Below are 19,406 nucleotides of genomic sequence, written 5' to 3'. Positions count from 1 at the left end.
TAATAACTCCCTATGCCCCCCTTCTGGATACCATCTTGATAGGATACCGTCTCTGCTTTAAATAAAAAAAATTAACTTATTGGCACCCCTGCTTTAAAAAAAATCGAGGTATTATCATTTAAATATGATAGCTCAATACCCCCTCCCCCCTCTGGATACCACCTTGATAGGATGTCATCTCTGCTTTAAATTAAGAAAAAATCAACTTTTTGGGATCCCTGCTTTCAATTAATAAAATTTCGAGCTATTATCAGTTAAATGAAATACCTCCCTACCCTCCCCCCCCCCTGGTTACCATCTTGATAGGATACCGTGTCAGCTCAAAAAAACGGTTCAACAAACACGCAAAATAACGTTGAACAGCTTAGTGCTCCTTGAAAAAAAAATGAGGGTATGAGTAAAGGGGTACAAAGACAACAACAAAAATGTCAAAATTATTCAGATATACCTCAAATTATTGGAAAACTGAGTGATAGATTCGCCATGGCATTTCATAAGATCCAAAGAATCTAATTAAAAGTGAGCACACACAGAACCCAAATTAGGCCAGTAGCCTATGAGAAATCGCAAAATACACAAGACAATGAACAAGTCTTAATGGGGGGCCTGGGTCTATCAAAATATTTTAATGGTTTCCCAGGGAATTTGATATCATTTTCTTCTGTCTCCAAAATAATTATCTTTTTACATCCCTGCTTTCAATAAAAAAAAATGAGGTATTATCATTTAAAAATGATAGCCCCCCCCCCATATAGGCAATAATTTACAATTTATTTATGTATCATATTTTTGGGGTAGCTTCTGGTTCAATCTTTAGTTCTCCAACCTTGTACATAGCTTAGTCTATAGCTAAATTTTGTCTCAATCGAAGGTTGTTTTTTTTTGTTTTTTTTTTTGGGGGGGGGATAAAAATGTTCCATAAAGAAGATTGTATTTTCTATCAGGCGTTCAATAATTGAGTATTAAACATTAAGAAAATCTTATCTAAGAACAGCAGAAAAAAAAAAAATCTGCAAACTTACGATTCAGCTGTAGAAACAATCTGTCGGCTGTCAATTTCAAAATCCAACAAAAGGCTGAAGCTGTATAGTAGTGAATGCGTTCTATAATTCTATTCTACTTGAAAATAAAATTGTTGACTACGAATGATGTAAGAAGTAGCGATTGAGTAACTACATTCGAAATGATTTATACTCATTACAAAATGATGATACTTTTTTTATCAGCATATAAAAAACTGTGTATATTGCAATATTTGCAATAGTATATTGCATCTATCTGGTTTTTATGCAAATTAATAAAAGAGACGAAAATTAATGAACAAGAGAGTAGTGAAGAATTATGGTATGCAAAGTAATATTTGACAGGGAAAATCACTGGTATTAAATCGCTAGGGGTGGCAGCATGATTGCGTGATTTTCGGGGATTCGGGGAATCAAAATTTTTTTCGGGTTGACGCATAGATTTTCGGGAAAATACCCGAAAACTCGAGGATAGTGCAAGCCCTGCTTGATTTCTAATCAGGAAAATCGAAATACTAAACCACACGAAAAGGAAAAGCTCCGACTTTGCGGTTGACACAATAAAGAATTGCCGAAAAAATAATTTACAGTCGACCGAACGCCGCCGCCTCTGCCTGCGGCGTCACGACATTTCGGTGGTGTTCGACCGGGCCTCTCGTCAGCGGCGTTCGGTCAATCCGCCGGTGCGGCGCCGGGTTCTACCACGAATATTGCTGTGGGAGTTCCCTGTTGTACTCCGTATCGGGCCCTTTGTGTTTGAGACGGTCAACGCTAGACTCACACAGCAATATTTGTAGAAACTGACCATTTTTAAGGTATCGACCCCTCTTAAAGATTAGTACTCTTGGCAAATAACGTTCTTCGTAATATGTAAACGTTCTTCATATTGACTTCAAATCGGATGACAATATCCACAAGCGTGAACCTGAGCATTTTTATTAAGAACCTGAGCATTTTTATTTCATTAAGCTCTTAATTAAAATTATTCAATTAATTAATTAAATTTAAACTTTAATCGAAAGTTTTTCATTATTATGGATTTTTATATGTTCAAATTTTTTTAGATTGAAAGGCAACGTTGTCAGAAAATTACCTGAATGTACACCGTAACACGGGCAAAAAAAGGAGAAAAAAGAGCTTTAATGAAAAACCTACATTCTTGGAAGAATGTAGGATGGTATACCTTCCAACAGGCGTACAAAAGATCACCCTTTTGAAAATGTTTTCCCCTTTCTCTAAAATACTACAAATTTTCTTATACAAGTACCTTTTAATGTGCTTATTAAACAAAAGGAAGTTACATATACGAAATTAGCCTAAAAAGCAAATTATTTCATTATACATTGTTTGTGAAACTTCCGTTCTTTAGAGTTTCGGTTATAATTCAAAAGTTTCAATTTATAAATAATGTTTTCTATTATGAACGGTTTAATACGCTGTTTTAGAATTTTTTTTTTTAGAGCGTAATTCAAAGCATAATGAGCATTAGCAACGTTTTTAATAAATTTTGACCACTTTTTTTAGTCACTCTTGCTGGGATTGAAGGAAAAGGTCTTACCTTTAAGTAACATTTTAATAAGGTTGTATCGATAATCTGGAGAAGCTGCTTTTTTGATTTTACGGCGTGTGTTCCTTCTGAACCAGGACTAGGACCGCTAAGAGACTTCACGTTACCCTGTAAACTTCGACGAATCTACAAAGAAAGTATCCGTAACTAATGACAAAAAAAAAAACAGAAACACAAAAAGATTAAGTAAAGTAAGCGATTGCCGCAAATAGTGTTCTATTTTCTGTCTGAACAAAAGCTTTGATTTCAAAAAGTTATTCACCGAGGGTTTTCCCTTCCATAGTCCAAAATGAAACAATTGATAATAATAAAAATATACTGCAATAAAAGGGCTTTCGCCTCTATAAAAATTTGCTTTCATTACAAAATTTGTCAATACTATTCTTGAAAGAGTTGGTGGAGAGTGCCATACCCACTTCTTGGGGGAGGTTGTTCCATTCCTTGACTGCTCGATTTGAGAAGGCCCATCTTCCAGCTTCTTTATCGAAAATGTTTCGCTTTAGCTTAAAGTTGTGTTGTCGCAGATTGTTTGTGTTGTGTGTTGCATTTCCTCTTGTTCAATGTTATTGTAGCACCTGTGACATAGCTTGAAAGTTTCAATAAGATCACCTCGGAGGAGTCTATAGGAGATGGAAGGAAGTGACAGCTTTTCCAATCATTCACGGTAGGAGAGGCTTCTTAGTTTTGGAACAGATTTTGCTGCTCTTCACTGAATCTTCTCAAGTGCATCAATATCTTTTTGAAGGCAAGGTCTTATTGTCGTGTGACCATATTCAATGATATGCCGAATAAGAGACTTGAATAGAGTTGAGAAAAGTTGAAGATCGTTTAGGGCGAAGTTTCAACGAATAAGTTCATCTACTTTCGAAGCTTTGTTCACGATGGTTTCGTAGTGGTTGCTGAATTTTAGTTCACTGTTCTATTATTACTCCAAGGTCCCGCTCAAAAGATGTTTTTGGAATTAAACTGGCGTTAAAGCTATAGGCTGACTATAGGTTGAATTGGACGTCCTGCTTCACTAGAATATCTACACAAGTGTAATAATTTCCTGTGGGAAATCCCAAAAAACTGTACTAAGATGCTAGCTTTTACTCCCATCAATTTACTCCAACGATACCGTCCCGTGAAATTTCTGGTGGCAAGATTTTGACCCCCTCCCAACAAATTTGTACAGTAAGAATTTCTCTCCGTATGGTTAGATATTTGTAATACTTGTTCCCTTCCCTTAATGACCATGGGAAATAAATTCCCTTAGCCAATATGCCTATCCTGGAGACTGTTTTAAATGCATTTTCATCTCTGTAAAATCATTAAGCTTATTTAACTCTTGGTGTTGGCCCCAGATGACTCAGATATATTTAACACTCAACTATAGATGTTCTACGAGCAATTCAAGAACTAAAGCCCAAACGAGCTGGAGGATCCACAAGTTGACAAAAACCCCCTCCGGTATTAAGGTACCGAGCAAATGTGATCCCTGGGATGCAGTTTTGGGGCAGGTCATCTTTTGTTGTAAAAATCTGTTTTTCTACCTGCCCTATTACAGATAAGTGGAAATATATCTAAATATTACTATCTAGCATTTTAGCGACTTTTTATTTAAGGAATCTCATTTGCAAATAGTGTAGCATTTCAAGGAAGAGATAAAATAAACTTAGAAACTTGAAAAAAAAACTTCAGCCCAACAGATACTTAAGATAATGTTTTTTCTATATAATTATAGTTAGATTTATCTCACTTAATCTGTGCTAAAGGCTAAAATAAGATTTTGGCCTTAGAAGCAACTTCCAACTGTATTTTTATGTGGATTCGTGGCTAAGTCCATGTAGCCCGAAGATATGTTAATTTGCATCTATTTTTCTCTAGTTAAAGTTATATTAAATAGGCGCTTCATATAGTTTTATCGTGTTTTAAACATTGTCGTCTAGCACTTTAGTTGCTAGTTTTAATGATTTCTGTCTGGAAATAGAGTAGCTTTTCAAGGAGGAAATAAATTCAAATATGAAACTTGATAAAAACTGCCAGAACAAAGTTAATAGGAAAGCGGCACTTAGCGGGCTAGTTATAGGTAGCTTGTCGGTACGACAGTGCTGGTGAAAAGCTAACATACCAGTATAGCTTATGTTAAAAACAACGACAAGAAGTTTTGGCATAAAATCTTAAAATTAAAACCCATTCCTATAGATACATCAAAAAATGCAGCTAAAAAAAAGTATTTATTATTTATTTATTTATTATTTATTTTATTTATAACCCACTGTACAATAAATGTAAAATAGTGGAGTAATACAAACACAAAAAAAAAAAAAAAAAAGAAAAGAAAAAGAACAGCGACAATCTAACCACAAATATAAACACTAATAAAAAAAACGGATAAGACTGTGATGTGGGCCCAACCGAAAACTAGCATCCTGACTGATCTTCGCTTGCACCATTTCAAGCGAGGACAGAATTTCTGTTGCACCATAACGACCAACAAGGCGCCTATTGCGCACAGCAAGCGGCAAATGTAATAGGAACTTACAATATCTAAAATAATTAACCTTTATTTGCTTCAAATCATGCTTAGTAAAAAGCGGATACAGCCCAGAAGCGGATAAAATCGCATGGTCACAGAAACTACAGTAGAGTTTAGCAAGACCATGCCTATTAAAACGTCCACGGTTTGCAACAATTTTCCCATAACCAGCTTTAAGCTTATCCTTCGAATCACAAATAAATTTACGTCGGATACTTCCTACGAATTCACAGATGGAAATACCAAGTCATTTAATAACAGAGACCCGAGGTACCGTAAAGGTATTGCAAGCAAGGGGAGTAGCAGGGGGATTAACAGCGTTAAAGAGTAAATATTCACATTTCAAAGTATTTAATGATAGGCCTATTTCACTAAGCATAGATCCCACCATGCTAACATTCCATTCAAGCCTCCTTTTGGAACGATTAATCAGGAGGAGGTCATCAGCATATGCTAAATAAGACACTTCCTAAAAACCAAAAAAACAACTGGAGGGAATCTTATTAATCACACTCGAAATACAAGCATTAAAAATATAAGGCGAAAGAACTCCTCCTTGCCTAACCCCGCTTTTAACAGGAATATTTCCAAAAACACATCCATTCGATTTCAATCTAACATATAAATTCGAATACCAAAAACATAGCAGAGAAATAATCGATGGGTTTATACCAAGCTGATGTAAAGAATAAAAAGCCTGAGGGTGCACAACACTGTCGAAAGCTTTAGATTTGTCTAAAGCACATATATGTAATGATTGACCTTTCGTTTGTGCATCCTTAAAAAGGAGAGCAAGCACCCAATGTGCATAATGACAAGAAATCCCCTTTCTAAATCCAAACTGATTAGCATCATAATTCACAAAATCAATAATATAAGGAAGAAGCACATATTCAAAAAGTTTGCTAATATAAGAATCACCTTTATTTATGTCTTTTCCTCTCTTTACAATTGAGGTAACAGTACCACATAGGAAACTATCAGGCACTAAAGAACAACAAAGACACATTTGAAAAAGTAGCTGCAAATGTTTTACTAGTTCCTGAGAATCTTTCCGTAAATGAAAAACGCTTATACCATCAATATCAATAGACTGAGACTTCAGCCGCCTGATCGATTCAGTAATTATATCAGCTGACACACGAAGGACATGCTTTTGTTGCATTTTTCCGGGAAGGCACTTAGCAAGGAGTTGGGAATATCGGCTATGAACAGCGAAATTAACACGGGAAAAAATATTAGAATAATGTTGGATCCAAGCTGATTGCGGAATATTATCACTCTTATAATCAGTAAACTTAGAAGAATTCGTCACAAACTTCCACTCTTTCGAACTATTTGGAAAATTAACTCCAGCTTCACGAACGGACCGCAGTTGTCTTTTATAAGCCGTTTTCGTTTTACGTTTAATATCAAAAACAGTACCACGAGAGGGACGCCCACAATCAATCCAAATACGTAACCATAGCTTGGCCTGATTTTTCACTTTTTTTAAAAGAGGGTCATAATTCCAAACAAACTTTCGCATGTTGGACCGAATACGTTCAATTGGGACAGCTACTTGTTCGTTTTTTTTCAAACATAAAATGATTTGATGATAATACGTATTCAATTGCAAACGAGCACTAGGTGAGCTAACTCCACAACAGAGGAGGTTATAAGGCACATTAATGGTACTCAGCAGGCTTGCAAGCGTGGCCACATATAAAGGCCAATCACAACGATTCCAATTTCGCCGTTGAAACCACTTTTTTTCTACGGATTGGGGAGCATTTATTACTAGTTTAGATGTGACTGACACACACAGAGATATGGGTATGTGATCATAATCTCTTTCATCTTCATCAACATGGACAGTTGAAGTTGTAACACCAGCAGAGCATACGCAGTGGTCAAGGTTAGACCGGGAGCCGCTGGCATGTATATAAGTACATGTAAGATCTTTTGTCCGACTCCAGAAACTCAGGGGGAGGCACTTTAGTAGAGACTAGGATCGGGGGGAGGATATTGTCACATCACAGTTCATGTTACCCAGTATTAGCCAATCATATTCAAGTTGCTCAATACCTGATACAAAAATTTTCAATATTTTGAACGCTTTAACAAAATGGGTGAATGACGCAAGATCATTCTTATTATGCGGCAAATAAACATTGACTAGTACAAGATCACCAATCCTGACGGCTAAATAAATATCATCAGATCTGTAACACTGTGGGGAAAGGGAAGAGAGTTTCCGATTCAGCACGCAAGCCAACCCACCGGAGGGACGACCACGAGTTCTTCGGGCATTTGTAGAAAAAAAAATGTGACCGGGGCTACGTCGAAGGAAATTTACGCTCACAGCCGGCAATAAATGTTCTTGAAAAAGGACTACATCAAATGTATCAAGAAGATTACCAATACAAATGTCCCATTAATATTAAAAGAACAAATAGAGATAGGCAAAGATATCATTTGGCAATACCTTTGGTAGCAATAGCTCGCAACTTGGGACATCGCAAACTATATGACACATGGTCTCCACCACAGTTAGCACATTTAGGGGACAACTGACAGGGAGAGTCCTTTGATGATTCGTGGGGATCGGAGCATCGGGAGCATTTCACGACTGGGCTTCTGCAATTGGCAACTACATGGTCAGGAGAACGGCATCTATGGCAACAACGCGGGATCTGAAAATACTCAAAAACGCGCAAAAATTCGTAATCAACTTTCAATCCATTTTTAATGGCATTGATCTTAGTTGCAACATCTGCAAACGAAATTCTGAGTGCATGGGAAATTCCAAGCCTTGTTACGTCAGAGACTCCAGGGTATTTAGTAAGGCAAGAGATATCGTAATCAGTGCCTATACCCTTTAATAGACCAACATATTTCTTTTCGATAAGTTTGGCTTTAGAGTTCGCTAAAACTGAGGGCACAGCCTTGCAAAAATCATTCACGGCCACATTATCAATTCTTACAACAAGTTTATTGTTAGACGACCGTATGCTGCTAATTGCCTCATGACCGGAGATCTTGTCAATTACCTCTCTACGTTTTGCTGGGTTATTCAAAACCTTAGGCACATTCGAGATAACAACTGTGGCTAGATTATCATTCGCGGGGACAGTAGGTAATGCCGGGAAATTCATATCATAATTTGTGAGTTTAGAATCAATAACATCTAGAGTTCGGCCAATATTATTAATCTTGGTAGCTAAGCGTGAATATGCGACAGCCGGTATGGTAGGAACTTCGGTTGGAAATCGGATCACATAAATAGGAATAGTTATGTTCTCAGAATCACATTTCCGGATTAAATCAATCATATCTCTGATATTGTTTGAAATTGCTTTATTGCCAACGCGCTTAGGACAACAGTCATCTGGAACTGTACCTGAATAAAGTTCAATCTTTGCAGTTGAAACGGCCGAATTCCCGAAAAAATCAACCCCATGACTCACAATAATATCGTCGTCAATTCCCACTTCGAAATTCACTTGGATAAAGTTCAAAACAGGCGAATAAACATACCTGTCATTATCGCTTGCAGCACTCATAGTCCGCTTTAAACCGGTTTATCTAAGCAGGCAATTCACATTACGTCTTGTCTTGGCAAGAGCTAAATGAATACTGTTAAAAGTACGTGAACAAATTACAAAAAGAAGGACGGTAGAGACATACATGTCGTTTTGTAAATTGCAAACAAATAATGATATTATCAGCAAACAAATATAAAATCGTCAACTTTAATAAAATTGATGTAAATGAAAAAAGCGAAAAAGAGGAGCCCAAGTCTTTTTTTCAAAGCAACTGTAAATGGCAATAACTGGTTACTTGGTGATGAGGATTTTTTTTTTACCAGCATTTTCGCTTCTTTTTCATTCATTTATTTCTACTTTCTACCTTTTGCTCGTGTACCTCTTTTGGGATGTGATAAAGAGTATGGGTAACTGGATCATTTAAAAGAGTGGGAAATGGCACTAGTATCGACAATAAAACTATCAACGTCATCTAGCGTTTGGTGACACTTGGCATTTTTGTTCACTGTTATAATAAAAATTATTTATTTGATTTGTGTAGCTGGTATACTCAGTATAGTAATAAGTGTTGGATCCCAGTTCTTGACAGAAAACAATCACAAAACTTAAAAAAAAGGCAAACTGTTGCCAGTTTGCACTCTTATAAGTCACCCACACTCTTTGGGATATGTAATACGTTTATTGACTTTCAGTTTTTTTGGTATTCTCATTGAGAAAATCGAAAGAAAAATTACACCCCCCCCCTCCCAGAGACTTTAAATTTTTGGAACAAATAGCACTGTTTCAAATGTTCTAATCTTACCTCAGTTAAGTATTCAATTAATGCAGCTAATGCATTTTCCAGGTCCTTCCCCTGCAAGAATGGCAATTCTTCTGGATACTGAATTTTGCTTCTATAGCTGTCAGGAAGGAGATCTGGATAGAGTCCAATAACGTGAGACGGGTCTGTTTCCAGCTGAAGAAACAGGGTCATGGCATCTTTGAAGTTTCTTTGGCAGAAAAAATCAAACGCTTGAATGGATTGAATCCTCTGTATTTGGTCCTTTAGCACATCTGGTGGCTCGTCACTCATGGTCTTAAATCCACAATTTCAATTACTTAAGTAGTCAATTGGATAATTTTTTTTTATATAATTTGAAAATAATTTAAGATATAAAAGTAATTTTCGGATTATTATTTATATTTTAAGTTATTTTTTAATTATATATTATTTTTTATTTTATATATATTTTACGAAAATTATTTTAATGATTTAATTTTTAATTAACATAATTTAAAAATGATTTTGTATAACAAAAAAGAATAATCGTATTAATCACAAATCGAGATGAGGAAACCTAGATTGATATTTGGTCTGTGATAACTGGTGTCCTTTAAAAAAATAGTTAAGGAGTTTTTCTGTCGGCTCCTGATGGAGCAGTGAAGAGGGCCACGCCTTGAAACTCAGTGGCCTGCGGAAAAACGAATGAGACACTTATAATAGTTGGATCTTCTGAAGCTGTGTGGCAACTCCGTTAAAAAATAATAAATTTAAAGGAAAATCGGATAGTTAATATAAGAAACCAGTAATCTTATAGGACTAAAGCTGAAATTTCTATGTCATCTACATTTTAATCTACATTTCATTGCCAGAACTATTTTAAGTCAAAATGCTGTCACCAAATAGTGGATCTAATTAAATAAAAAAAAACATTGGCAGGTAAAGTATGCTAGTTGATGCTATTCTGGGAATTCTGAAGCAAAAACATGCAAAGGAAGAAATACACAAATCTACTTCTTATTACAAATATACAGTCAAGATTCTGTTTTCTACTAAGTCAAAACGATGCCATAATCGAATAGACAAATTTGCGAGAAACCCCAAAATAAATGTTGATTTCCATATCCAAGAAGAACCCTTCGATATAGCCAATGATCTGAACATAGTACAAAGCCTTCCCTCTCTTTAGACGTCACTTATAACTTCAACTCTTTCAATTTCCCCATTATTTCGCCCTTAGACGTGAAGATAAGAATAACCAACATAAAAAGCGTAACACTTGTTCGCTATATATTCCGATTGAGCTAAAAGCCTTACAAAACTGTTTTCCCACACTTTCTAGTGAAAGTGGAACTTTTTCCCCTCATTTTTTAATGAAAGTGAAATTTTCCCCCTCACTTTTTAATGAAAGTGAAACTTTTTCCCTCCACTTTTAACACTTCTGGGAAGTACCTAAATTGTCGGAGATTAGATTTTATTAATCCCGTGAAAAACAAAAGTAATAAATGTTACTTAAAAAAAGTTTCGACGGTGTCCAGCCCATTAAGCTTACACCCGTTTTATCCAAATTATATGAAAGCTTTGTAACTGAGTGGTGGAAAGTAAGGATAACTCCAAATTTTGACCATAGGTAATGCGGAAACTCGCGCTCTACATCCATAACCCACTATTTTGTTCATCTTATGGCAACAATATGAAACACACTTTAAAAATAAAACACGTGGGCCGATATTATAGCAGTTCACCAACAAAAATACTTTATTTTAATCAACCATAGCACATTGGTAGGAAAACTTTTCAATGAGTTTCGAGTTGATTCCTATATGATTATGAAATTGCATCTTTCTTCTCTAATGGAAGATAAGTTGTGAAATGCCTAAATATATTTTCTGATCCCCTCCCAATTTGCACTCTCTCGCTGAAGGGCCATAAAACGGAGATGAGCACCACCGGTGGGGACTGTAAAGTCCAATGCAGTACTCTTTGACTCTTTCTTTACCTCCCAATTTACAATGCTGTGCCTAAGGGAACCCTCATTGAGACTTTTTATTTTGCAATAATAAACGAAAGTGGTGCTGATTTCACGAATAAAAAGAAATTTGTTGATTACCTAACTGTCTTAGACATATATTTCAGAAATTCAAAAAATCACCCAATGTGTGTCCTGGAACAGATATTAGATGAAACCGACACTAAGAATATAATAGTTAACCCTGTAAAGACAACAATTTTAACAATTAATTCCCTAACCAATCTCTCTTTTTTAACTTGCCCATTCCCCCCGCCCCCTGAAATATCAGTACTATGAAAATAAAGGGTGTCACTATGTTAAAACAGAATTTCATATTAATGATACATTAAAACGCGCAAATGTCACATTTTCTCCCCTTAAACTCCTAAGAACTTCAAATGTTATTAATCTTATTGTTTAACGGTTTTCCTCTCATTAGTACGTTCAAATTCTCGAGAAATTCTGTCCTGTTTAGCATCCCAGCATATCTGGCGAATTGTCGGACAGTATGGAATTAAACAATGCCACCCTCACGGAAATAAGAATACAGCTTTTCTTGCGTTTCAGCAACAATGCTACTATAACACAACCCAGAACAAATTTATCTTTCCCTAGTCAATTTCCCTCTCCCCAACCTCACCTCCGCCATTCTTCTTTAACAAAAATACTACTACTACTAACAACTCACCGCAGCACCAAGCCGCCTGAGGCCAACACAGCTACGCACGCTCCTCCTACATCTCAATCTATTCCACGCCTCCCTTTTTACTCCCTCCAAGGAAGTTCCCATTTCCCTTAAATCTTTCTTTATGACGTCTTCCCACTCTAGACGAGGACGACCTGCTTTCCGTTTAACCGTAGACGGTTGGCCAAAAAGGACAATCGGCAATATGTCATCCTTCATCCGCAGAACGTGCCCAAGTCACCTCAACCTTTCTTTCATTATTGTCCTAGAAAGCGGTATCAACAAAAATACCTAACCTTACATCAACAAAATCTTAAAATGAAAGATATCGAACATACTTTCGTCCCGTACACAGTTGATATGTTAAATAAAAATTTTCTTACCCCTAATCTCTTTTTGTTTTCCAGTTGTTAAATATTTGTTCCATAAATTTTGAGCTTTCTTTTTATAGCCTCCTTCTTTTTTAGGAAATTGTGTTCTGTTTATTCTTAAGCCATGAGACTAAATTTGTACCTTTGTTTTTATTTTGCTATTCGTTTCTAATCCTGCAAAATTTAATTGTTTTTTTATTTTTCAATTTTTTTATAAATTCATTGACACTTTTTTGTTGTTTTTGTTGACATGAAAGTACGAATCCTTGGCTTGGTGATAGTCATTTTTTCAGTGATAGATCTTATATTATCTCCAGGTGTTAAAACAAAATATCCGAGCTTCATTATTGAAAGTTTTACGCTTTGCTATATATTTCTACAATTCCGTTTTATTTATAATTGGAAAGGCAAGGTGGCATATAAAATTATTTACATGGTTATCAGGCGCGGAGTATCGAGTCCAAGTATAATTTATTACAAACAAAATATATAACAACCAAACTACTAATAGCTGTCCCCCCAAAAAAGACACAAAAAGCATTTGCGACGGGGTGGCTACTTATATTTTTGCCAAAAAATTAACCAAACTATAACAAAAATAAAAAGTAAAAAGAATAAAAAATAAGACATCCTTCGATTTGTGACAAATCGTATAGATTGATGGATGAATTGTATATAAAATATAGAATATATTGTATAATATATTGCGTCTATATGGAATAAAAGTAAAAAGAATAAAAAGTTAAAAGTAAAAATAATAAACAATACATCCTTCGATTTGTGACAAATTGTACCGATTGGTGGATGAATTTTATATAATATATAGAATTATTGTATATAATATATAGAATATATTGTATAATATATTCAATATATATGGATGAATTGTATATAATTGTATATTTATATATAAATTTGTATATAATAAGTGATGCTAAATACATAAGCGATAAGCATAGATATGTGAAAGACTCACAGCAAGCTTAGTTGCCAAACCAAATAGTTTTTCTGACATTAATGCAGGCAGTTGGACATGAACTGGGATGCTTGTCAACCTCCAAATTTGACTCGGAGAAGCAGCAAACAAGACGCCTCTTTTGCCAGTAACGCTACACAAATGTTTGACTTTTATGGCTTCAACACTTTGAATTTGAATCCAAGGCTCAAAGCTATGAACTTCCAGACTGTCCGGTAGCACACCAACCAAGTACGGTGAGTCTTCAACTTGAAATGGAATAAAACTATTGAAAAAATAACACTTATGTTCAAATGTACTAATAGCCAAAAATTATTTTTTATTCCCTACCAGTGACAATTGTATTCAAAATTAAACTGTGGTGACTGCGACATAAAAGCTGTCTTTGAATCATAATATTTGAAAAAAACTACGTTTTCTAAAGAGTTAAAGAGGCTGAGTTACAAGGTCGAACCTTAAAACGTACAGGGATTAGGAGGCACAGTTGGGGGGCTGCCGCCCCCAAACCCCGCTTTCGCAGCCTTTAAATAAAAAAAAAAAAATTTAAACTGAAAGTAAGGAGCGACATTAAATCTTAAAACGAACAGAAATTATTCCGTATATGAAAGAGGCTGTGCCCTCCTCAACGCCTCGCTCTTTACGCTAAAGTTTGACTTTCTCACAACTCTTTTTTTAAACAATAAAAACTTTAGCGTGAAGAGCGAGGCGTTGAGGAGGGCACAGCCTCTTTCATATACGGAATAATTTCTGTTCGTTTTAAGATTTAATGTCGCTCCTTACTTTCAGTTAAAAAATTTTTTTTTATTTAAAGGCTGCGAAAGCGGGGATTTGGGGGGCGGCAGCCCCCAACTGTGCCTCCTAATCCCTGTACGTTTTAAGGTTCGACCTTGTAACTCAGCCTCTTTAACTCTTTAGAAAACGTAGTTTTTTTCAAATAATTTCTGCACGTTTTTGTACAGTTTATTACTTATTATTGCTTGACTAACTGTTAGCTGATCGTGTCAGGAGTTGAAGTTGGGGGGCTGCCGCCCCCCAAACCCCCGCTCTTGAACATTCTTGTGTTAAGGCTTTTAATTCCTGAATGCTCAAATCACGTCGTACAGGGTGCCTCCTAATCCCTGTACGTTTTAAGGTTCGAACTAGTGACTCAGCCTCTTTAACAGCCCCCCCCAACTGTGCCTCCTAATCCCTGTACGTTTTAAGGGTTGACCTTGTAACTCAGCCCCTTTAACTCTTTAGAAAACGTAGTTTTTTTCAAATAATACACATAAACAGGTTAGACATGCTTTGTTATGAAAATTGACGCGCAGATATTTTCATAACAAAACATGTCTAACCTGTTTATCTGTATAATTTGAAAAAAAACTAAGGTTTTTCGTAAATGTAAATTCGGGGGATAATTTCTTCGGTCTGAAAACAGCAAAAGACCATAAAAGGTTGAATTTTACTTCGACTGAGTCCTCATTCAACCGGATCCTTTGCCAACTGGGGCCTGTAGGAGTGGCTAAGAAAAAAAAGAAGAAATGAATTTTAAGTGGCTATATTTGGTTTTTTGAAAACAGGGAAGGAGTGATCGGATTGAGCTGAAATTTCGAGGATAAGCTCCCGGGCTCTAGAAAAGCTTAACCTCTAAATTTCAGCCCAATCGGACAACGTTAAAGGGGGCTGTGGTGGGAGGGTCGAAACTTCCGGCCCAGTTTACCCCATGAAGATAAAGTCGGTGGAGGATGAAATTTTGCAAGTTTCTTAGTTTGAGCTTGGGCTACAAAATGCAATTACCGCCGTCTCTCTGCGACCTCTAGGACCTGAAATCGCTTAACATTGTGGTGGGTCGCCTCTTTATAGAGGCACAAGTGTGCCTCCTTGATCTTCAGAGCTGTTCCCGTGAACTAAATAACTGGAATAATTGAAGAAACGAAGCGCTGCGTTAGAGCCTTTCAGGGCAATACAACAGCGGCGGATGCAGGGGGGACGGGGGCACGCGCCTCATAACATAGTCTAAAGTAGTGTAATTTAATGAACTAACGCAAGTTTGCGTTAATTAAACTTGCTCCTAACGCAAGTTTATCGGATCAACCTATTTTGCGCCCCCCTAAAAAATCCTGGATCCTCCACTGCAACACAAGGTATTATCAACTACGACAGCATTCAAACCAGGAGAAATCCTGTCTCCATTGCTGGTCATTCTCACCGTCGTCTACACGTTTAGATAGATAAATGGATATGAGATTACGATCGCAGGCAGACTAGTGCAGAATTCAGATTTCATACATGATATAGACCTGTCAGATAAACAAAGAAGATAAGACCCAAATTTTTGAACAAACTAACAGACAGAACTGAACAGTTCCTGCTACATACAAATAAACTTTTCTATAATGACAGCAATATCAACAACCAGCTTCCTATTGGTACTAAGCCAACAGATCATGTTACTGACTTCAAGAACCAAGAAAGCATAGTCACGCGTTTGATGATCAAACATTTCGTGGTAACCAACTGTAAGTGAGGAGCGACCCGGTTCAACAGTAACCGAAACTCTAAAAAACAGAATTTTGATACCAATAGATACATAAAAAGAATTGGCTTTTTATGCTGATTTCAAATATATAAATTCCATTAAATTTAGTCTTACTCATCAAAGGTTACGAACCTGAGAAAATTTTCCTTTTTTGAAAAAAGGGGGAAACAGCCCCTAAAAATCAAGCGATCCCAATGAAAACCATACAATCAGATTCAGCGTATCAGAGAACCCTACTGTATATGTTTCAAGCTCCTATCTGCAAAAATGTGGAATTTTGTATTTTTTGTCAGAAGAAAGACCACGGGTGCGCTGTTTTTTTTCCAGGGGTGACCGTATCACCCCAAATGTCCTAGAATATCGGGAGAGGGCTCATTCGAACGGAAGTTAAAAGTTCTAGTGCCCTTTTTAAGTGACCGAAAAAATTGGAGGGCAACTGGACCGCCTCCCCCGCCCCATTTTTCCCAAAATCGTCTGATAAAAATGTTGAGATAGCCATTTTGTCCATCATAGTTGAAAGGCCCAATAACTATGCCTTTTGGTATAACATGACCCTCCTCCCACATCCCCAGGGGAAAGGTTTTTAAGTTATAAAATTTGCCCATTGTTAGCGCTTTCGGTTGGGGGTAAATAAAAAAACAAGCTTTTTCAACTGAACGTAAGGAGCAGCATTAAAACTTAAAACTAACAGAAATTATTATGGAGATGAGGGGGATAGCCCCCTCCTCAGCACCTTGCTCTTTATGCTAAAGTTTAAATTTTGTCCCAATTCTTTAATAATGAATCTTGAAACACAAGGGCCGTTTAATTAGAACAATAAACGTACTAAAATACTTTAGCGTAAAGAGCGAGGTGTTGAGGACACCTTTCTATATGTAATAATTTCTGTTCGTTTTAAGTTTTGATGTTGCTCCTTACTTTAAGTTGAAAATAACTTTTTTTTTTATTTAATTCAAAGAAAGAGCTGAAAACTCGAATAGCTTTGGCAAGTCGGTATTTCAATGACACAGACCCATCGGGGAGGGGGGATACTCAATCCAGCTGAAAATTGCATTCGTTCTATTCTGCACCCTTTTCCACACTCTTTCGAATAGACTGTGCAGGGCTTCTGTATGACCCTCTGTTGCTTAACAACATAAAATTCAGTTTTATCCTAATCTACACGTCACCACTCACTTCTTAATCTCTATCATCATGATGCTGATATGTCAGATAGAAAATGAAGTTTTTGAACAAACTAGTAGAGAGGGGCGCACAGTTCTTGCTATACATAAATCCTCCTATAACGAATACCCATTGTACTTCCTGGCTAAAGGCCCATGAAACGGACATCAGCACCGCCAGTATGGATTCTAAATTCCATGCCGTATTCTTTGCCTTTTACCTTACTTCCTATAACGACAACAATGTCAGCTACTAGCTTACCTATTGAAATTGAGCCAACAAATCATGTTATCGATTTCAGGTACCTCCTTGGAGGAGGGGGGGAAAAATACTCCCCCCAACAGAAACTATATGAGTTCCGTATCAACATTCTTTTCGGTTCTGACATATATTTCTGAGTGCTTAAAATTTACATTTCAGAAGGAGAAACGTCCCACTTGGTTTAAAAACAACTACCCCACAAAAATTAACTAGACGGACAGAATAACCGACATGGATATTCGCTGATACACTAACTAGACAAATGTCTTTGATGTTGTAAGACAACAAACAAGGATGCCAGTACCTAGGACATGTAGTTTTCTTGCCGGCGGCCAGATTGCCCAATATACTTCTTCAGTGGCAAGCACAAGGCATACAAGACAAAAAAGGAGGCCAACAAAGATGCTTAGATGCATGCGAACAGCACCACACAAGCGTGATCGCAGTGTGGAAAGATATTTATGCTGGTGAAAATCTAAGCCCAGCCCTGAGAGGTCCTCTGGGGGTAAAGGAAGAGATTGGATGCATAGTTAGAAAATGTTATGAAAGCCCATGATTTAATTTTTAGCTTGCAGCAATACAAACCTTTTTAAAACATTTGAAATAAAAGTTTTTCTACTTGTTATGAATATTTTCATGCACTTCAGACAGGTATTACTAGTGCAAGGTTTTGGCTAAAAAGGTGCTTTCCATGCGAATTGCAAACGTAAGAAAATTTGCCAAAGTTCAGACCAAATAAACTCTTTTGCTCAGTTCAGAAAAAAACAGAGGAACATGATATTTAAGAAACCACAAAATAATTTTGAATATTACATAACAAATAATAAATTTTTGCTTAGTGCTTATCATTTATTTAAAAAAAATTTAATTGGGAATATTCCAGCGGAGAAAAAACCCAGCACCATTTAAATTGTTCACAAAATCACTAGGAACTTTTCTCTTTTCAAGAATCATATTCAAAATCTTCAGTTATTTATCTCTAACACTCACAACAGTCACATTTAAAAACTCCAGTACCACACTATCAGCTCCCAGGGCCTTGGTATTTTTTAGTCTTTTTAGTATTGCACTTTTCAGTCCTTTTCGTAAACTAAAATTTTACTTTACAGCCAAAGTAACACAAAGTTTTTCATTCTTTATATCCCAATTTAGCACATTCTCAAAATGTTCTGCCCATCTCTCTTTAACTCTTTCCTTATCACTAATTATGGCCCCGTTGTTATCAAACAGTTCGTGGTAACGAACTGTAAGTAAGGAACGACCCGGTTCAATAGTAACCGAAACTGTAAAAAAAGTAATTGTGATACCAATAGATACATCAAAAGAATTGGATCTTTAGGCTGATTTTGAATATATAAGTTTCATCAAATTTATGCTTCCCTATCAAAAGTTACGAGCCGGAGAAAATTTGCCTTATTTTCGAAAAAAGCGGGAAACACACCCCTAAAGTCATCCAGAGGGCGTATCCAGAATTTTTGTTCAGGAGAGGGGAGGGGAACTATAGTATAGTTATATTTGAGCTAATCACAGTAAGTTTTCTTTGCAGAGCTCTACTACTTTCTTAAAATATTACACAAAGTTTACCTGGGAACAGTGGCGTAATTTCAGCAAAATCTTGAGGGGGGGCAAAGTTGGAGCCAATTTTCCCAAATCAAGTAAAAATGACCGTAAAAACTAAAAAATAAGCCATTTGTTACCCTAAAGATATTATTTAGTACTACAAAAGTAATAAAAAGGTATCTTATAGTACTATAAAAATAAATATAAACTAAAAAAAAACAGATCTGTTTCTGTTGATGTTTGAATTATGCAGATTTATCTTAGTTTTGACAAGATTTTGGAAGAAACTAAATTTCATGTGGGGGAGGGGGCACACTAGGGTATGGGAGGCGGGGGGCAAATTGAGGTCTGGGAGGGAAAGTTGTCCCCCTTCCCCTTAGCAGATAACATACCTGCCTAGGAAGCGGTTTTTACCTATTTGACATGTTCCCCTTGATCATACCTTCAAAACTACATTTTGTTT

The 19,406-nt window shown here is 36.4% G+C and overlaps 1 protein-coding gene across 3 annotated transcripts in view; it reads right to left on the bottom strand.

Moving 5' to 3' along the window:
• The window catches only part of LOC148946439 (vam6/Vps39-like protein), a 103,993-nt gene that overhangs the window by 48,098 nt on the left and 36,489 nt on the right, over positions 1-19,406 (bottom strand). For all 3 annotated transcript variants that reach the window (XM_089098461.1, XM_089098462.1, XM_089098460.1), the window contains exons 6-8: positions 13,438-13,685; positions 9,437-9,709; positions 2,581-2,715 (exon numbers count right to left, since the gene is read on the bottom strand). In XM_089098461.1, coding sequence (XP_088954587.1) covers positions 2,581-2,715; positions 9,437-9,709; positions 13,438-13,685 — 656 coding nt within the window. The remainder of the gene's footprint in view (positions 1-2,580; positions 2,716-9,436; positions 9,710-13,437; positions 13,686-19,406) is intronic.

The sequence above is a fragment of the Artemia sp. Qi Xiang Cuo genome, chromosome 12 (genome assembly GCF_049724085.1).
Source record: "Artemia sp. Qi Xiang Cuo chromosome 12, ASM4972408v1, whole genome shotgun sequence".
NCBI classification, from domain to species: domain Eukaryota; kingdom Metazoa; phylum Arthropoda; class Branchiopoda; order Anostraca; family Artemiidae; genus Artemia; species Artemia sp. Qi Xiang Cuo.
The sequence above is the reverse complement of the archived record's forward strand: the minus strand, read 5'-3'. Positions and strand labels throughout refer to the sequence as shown.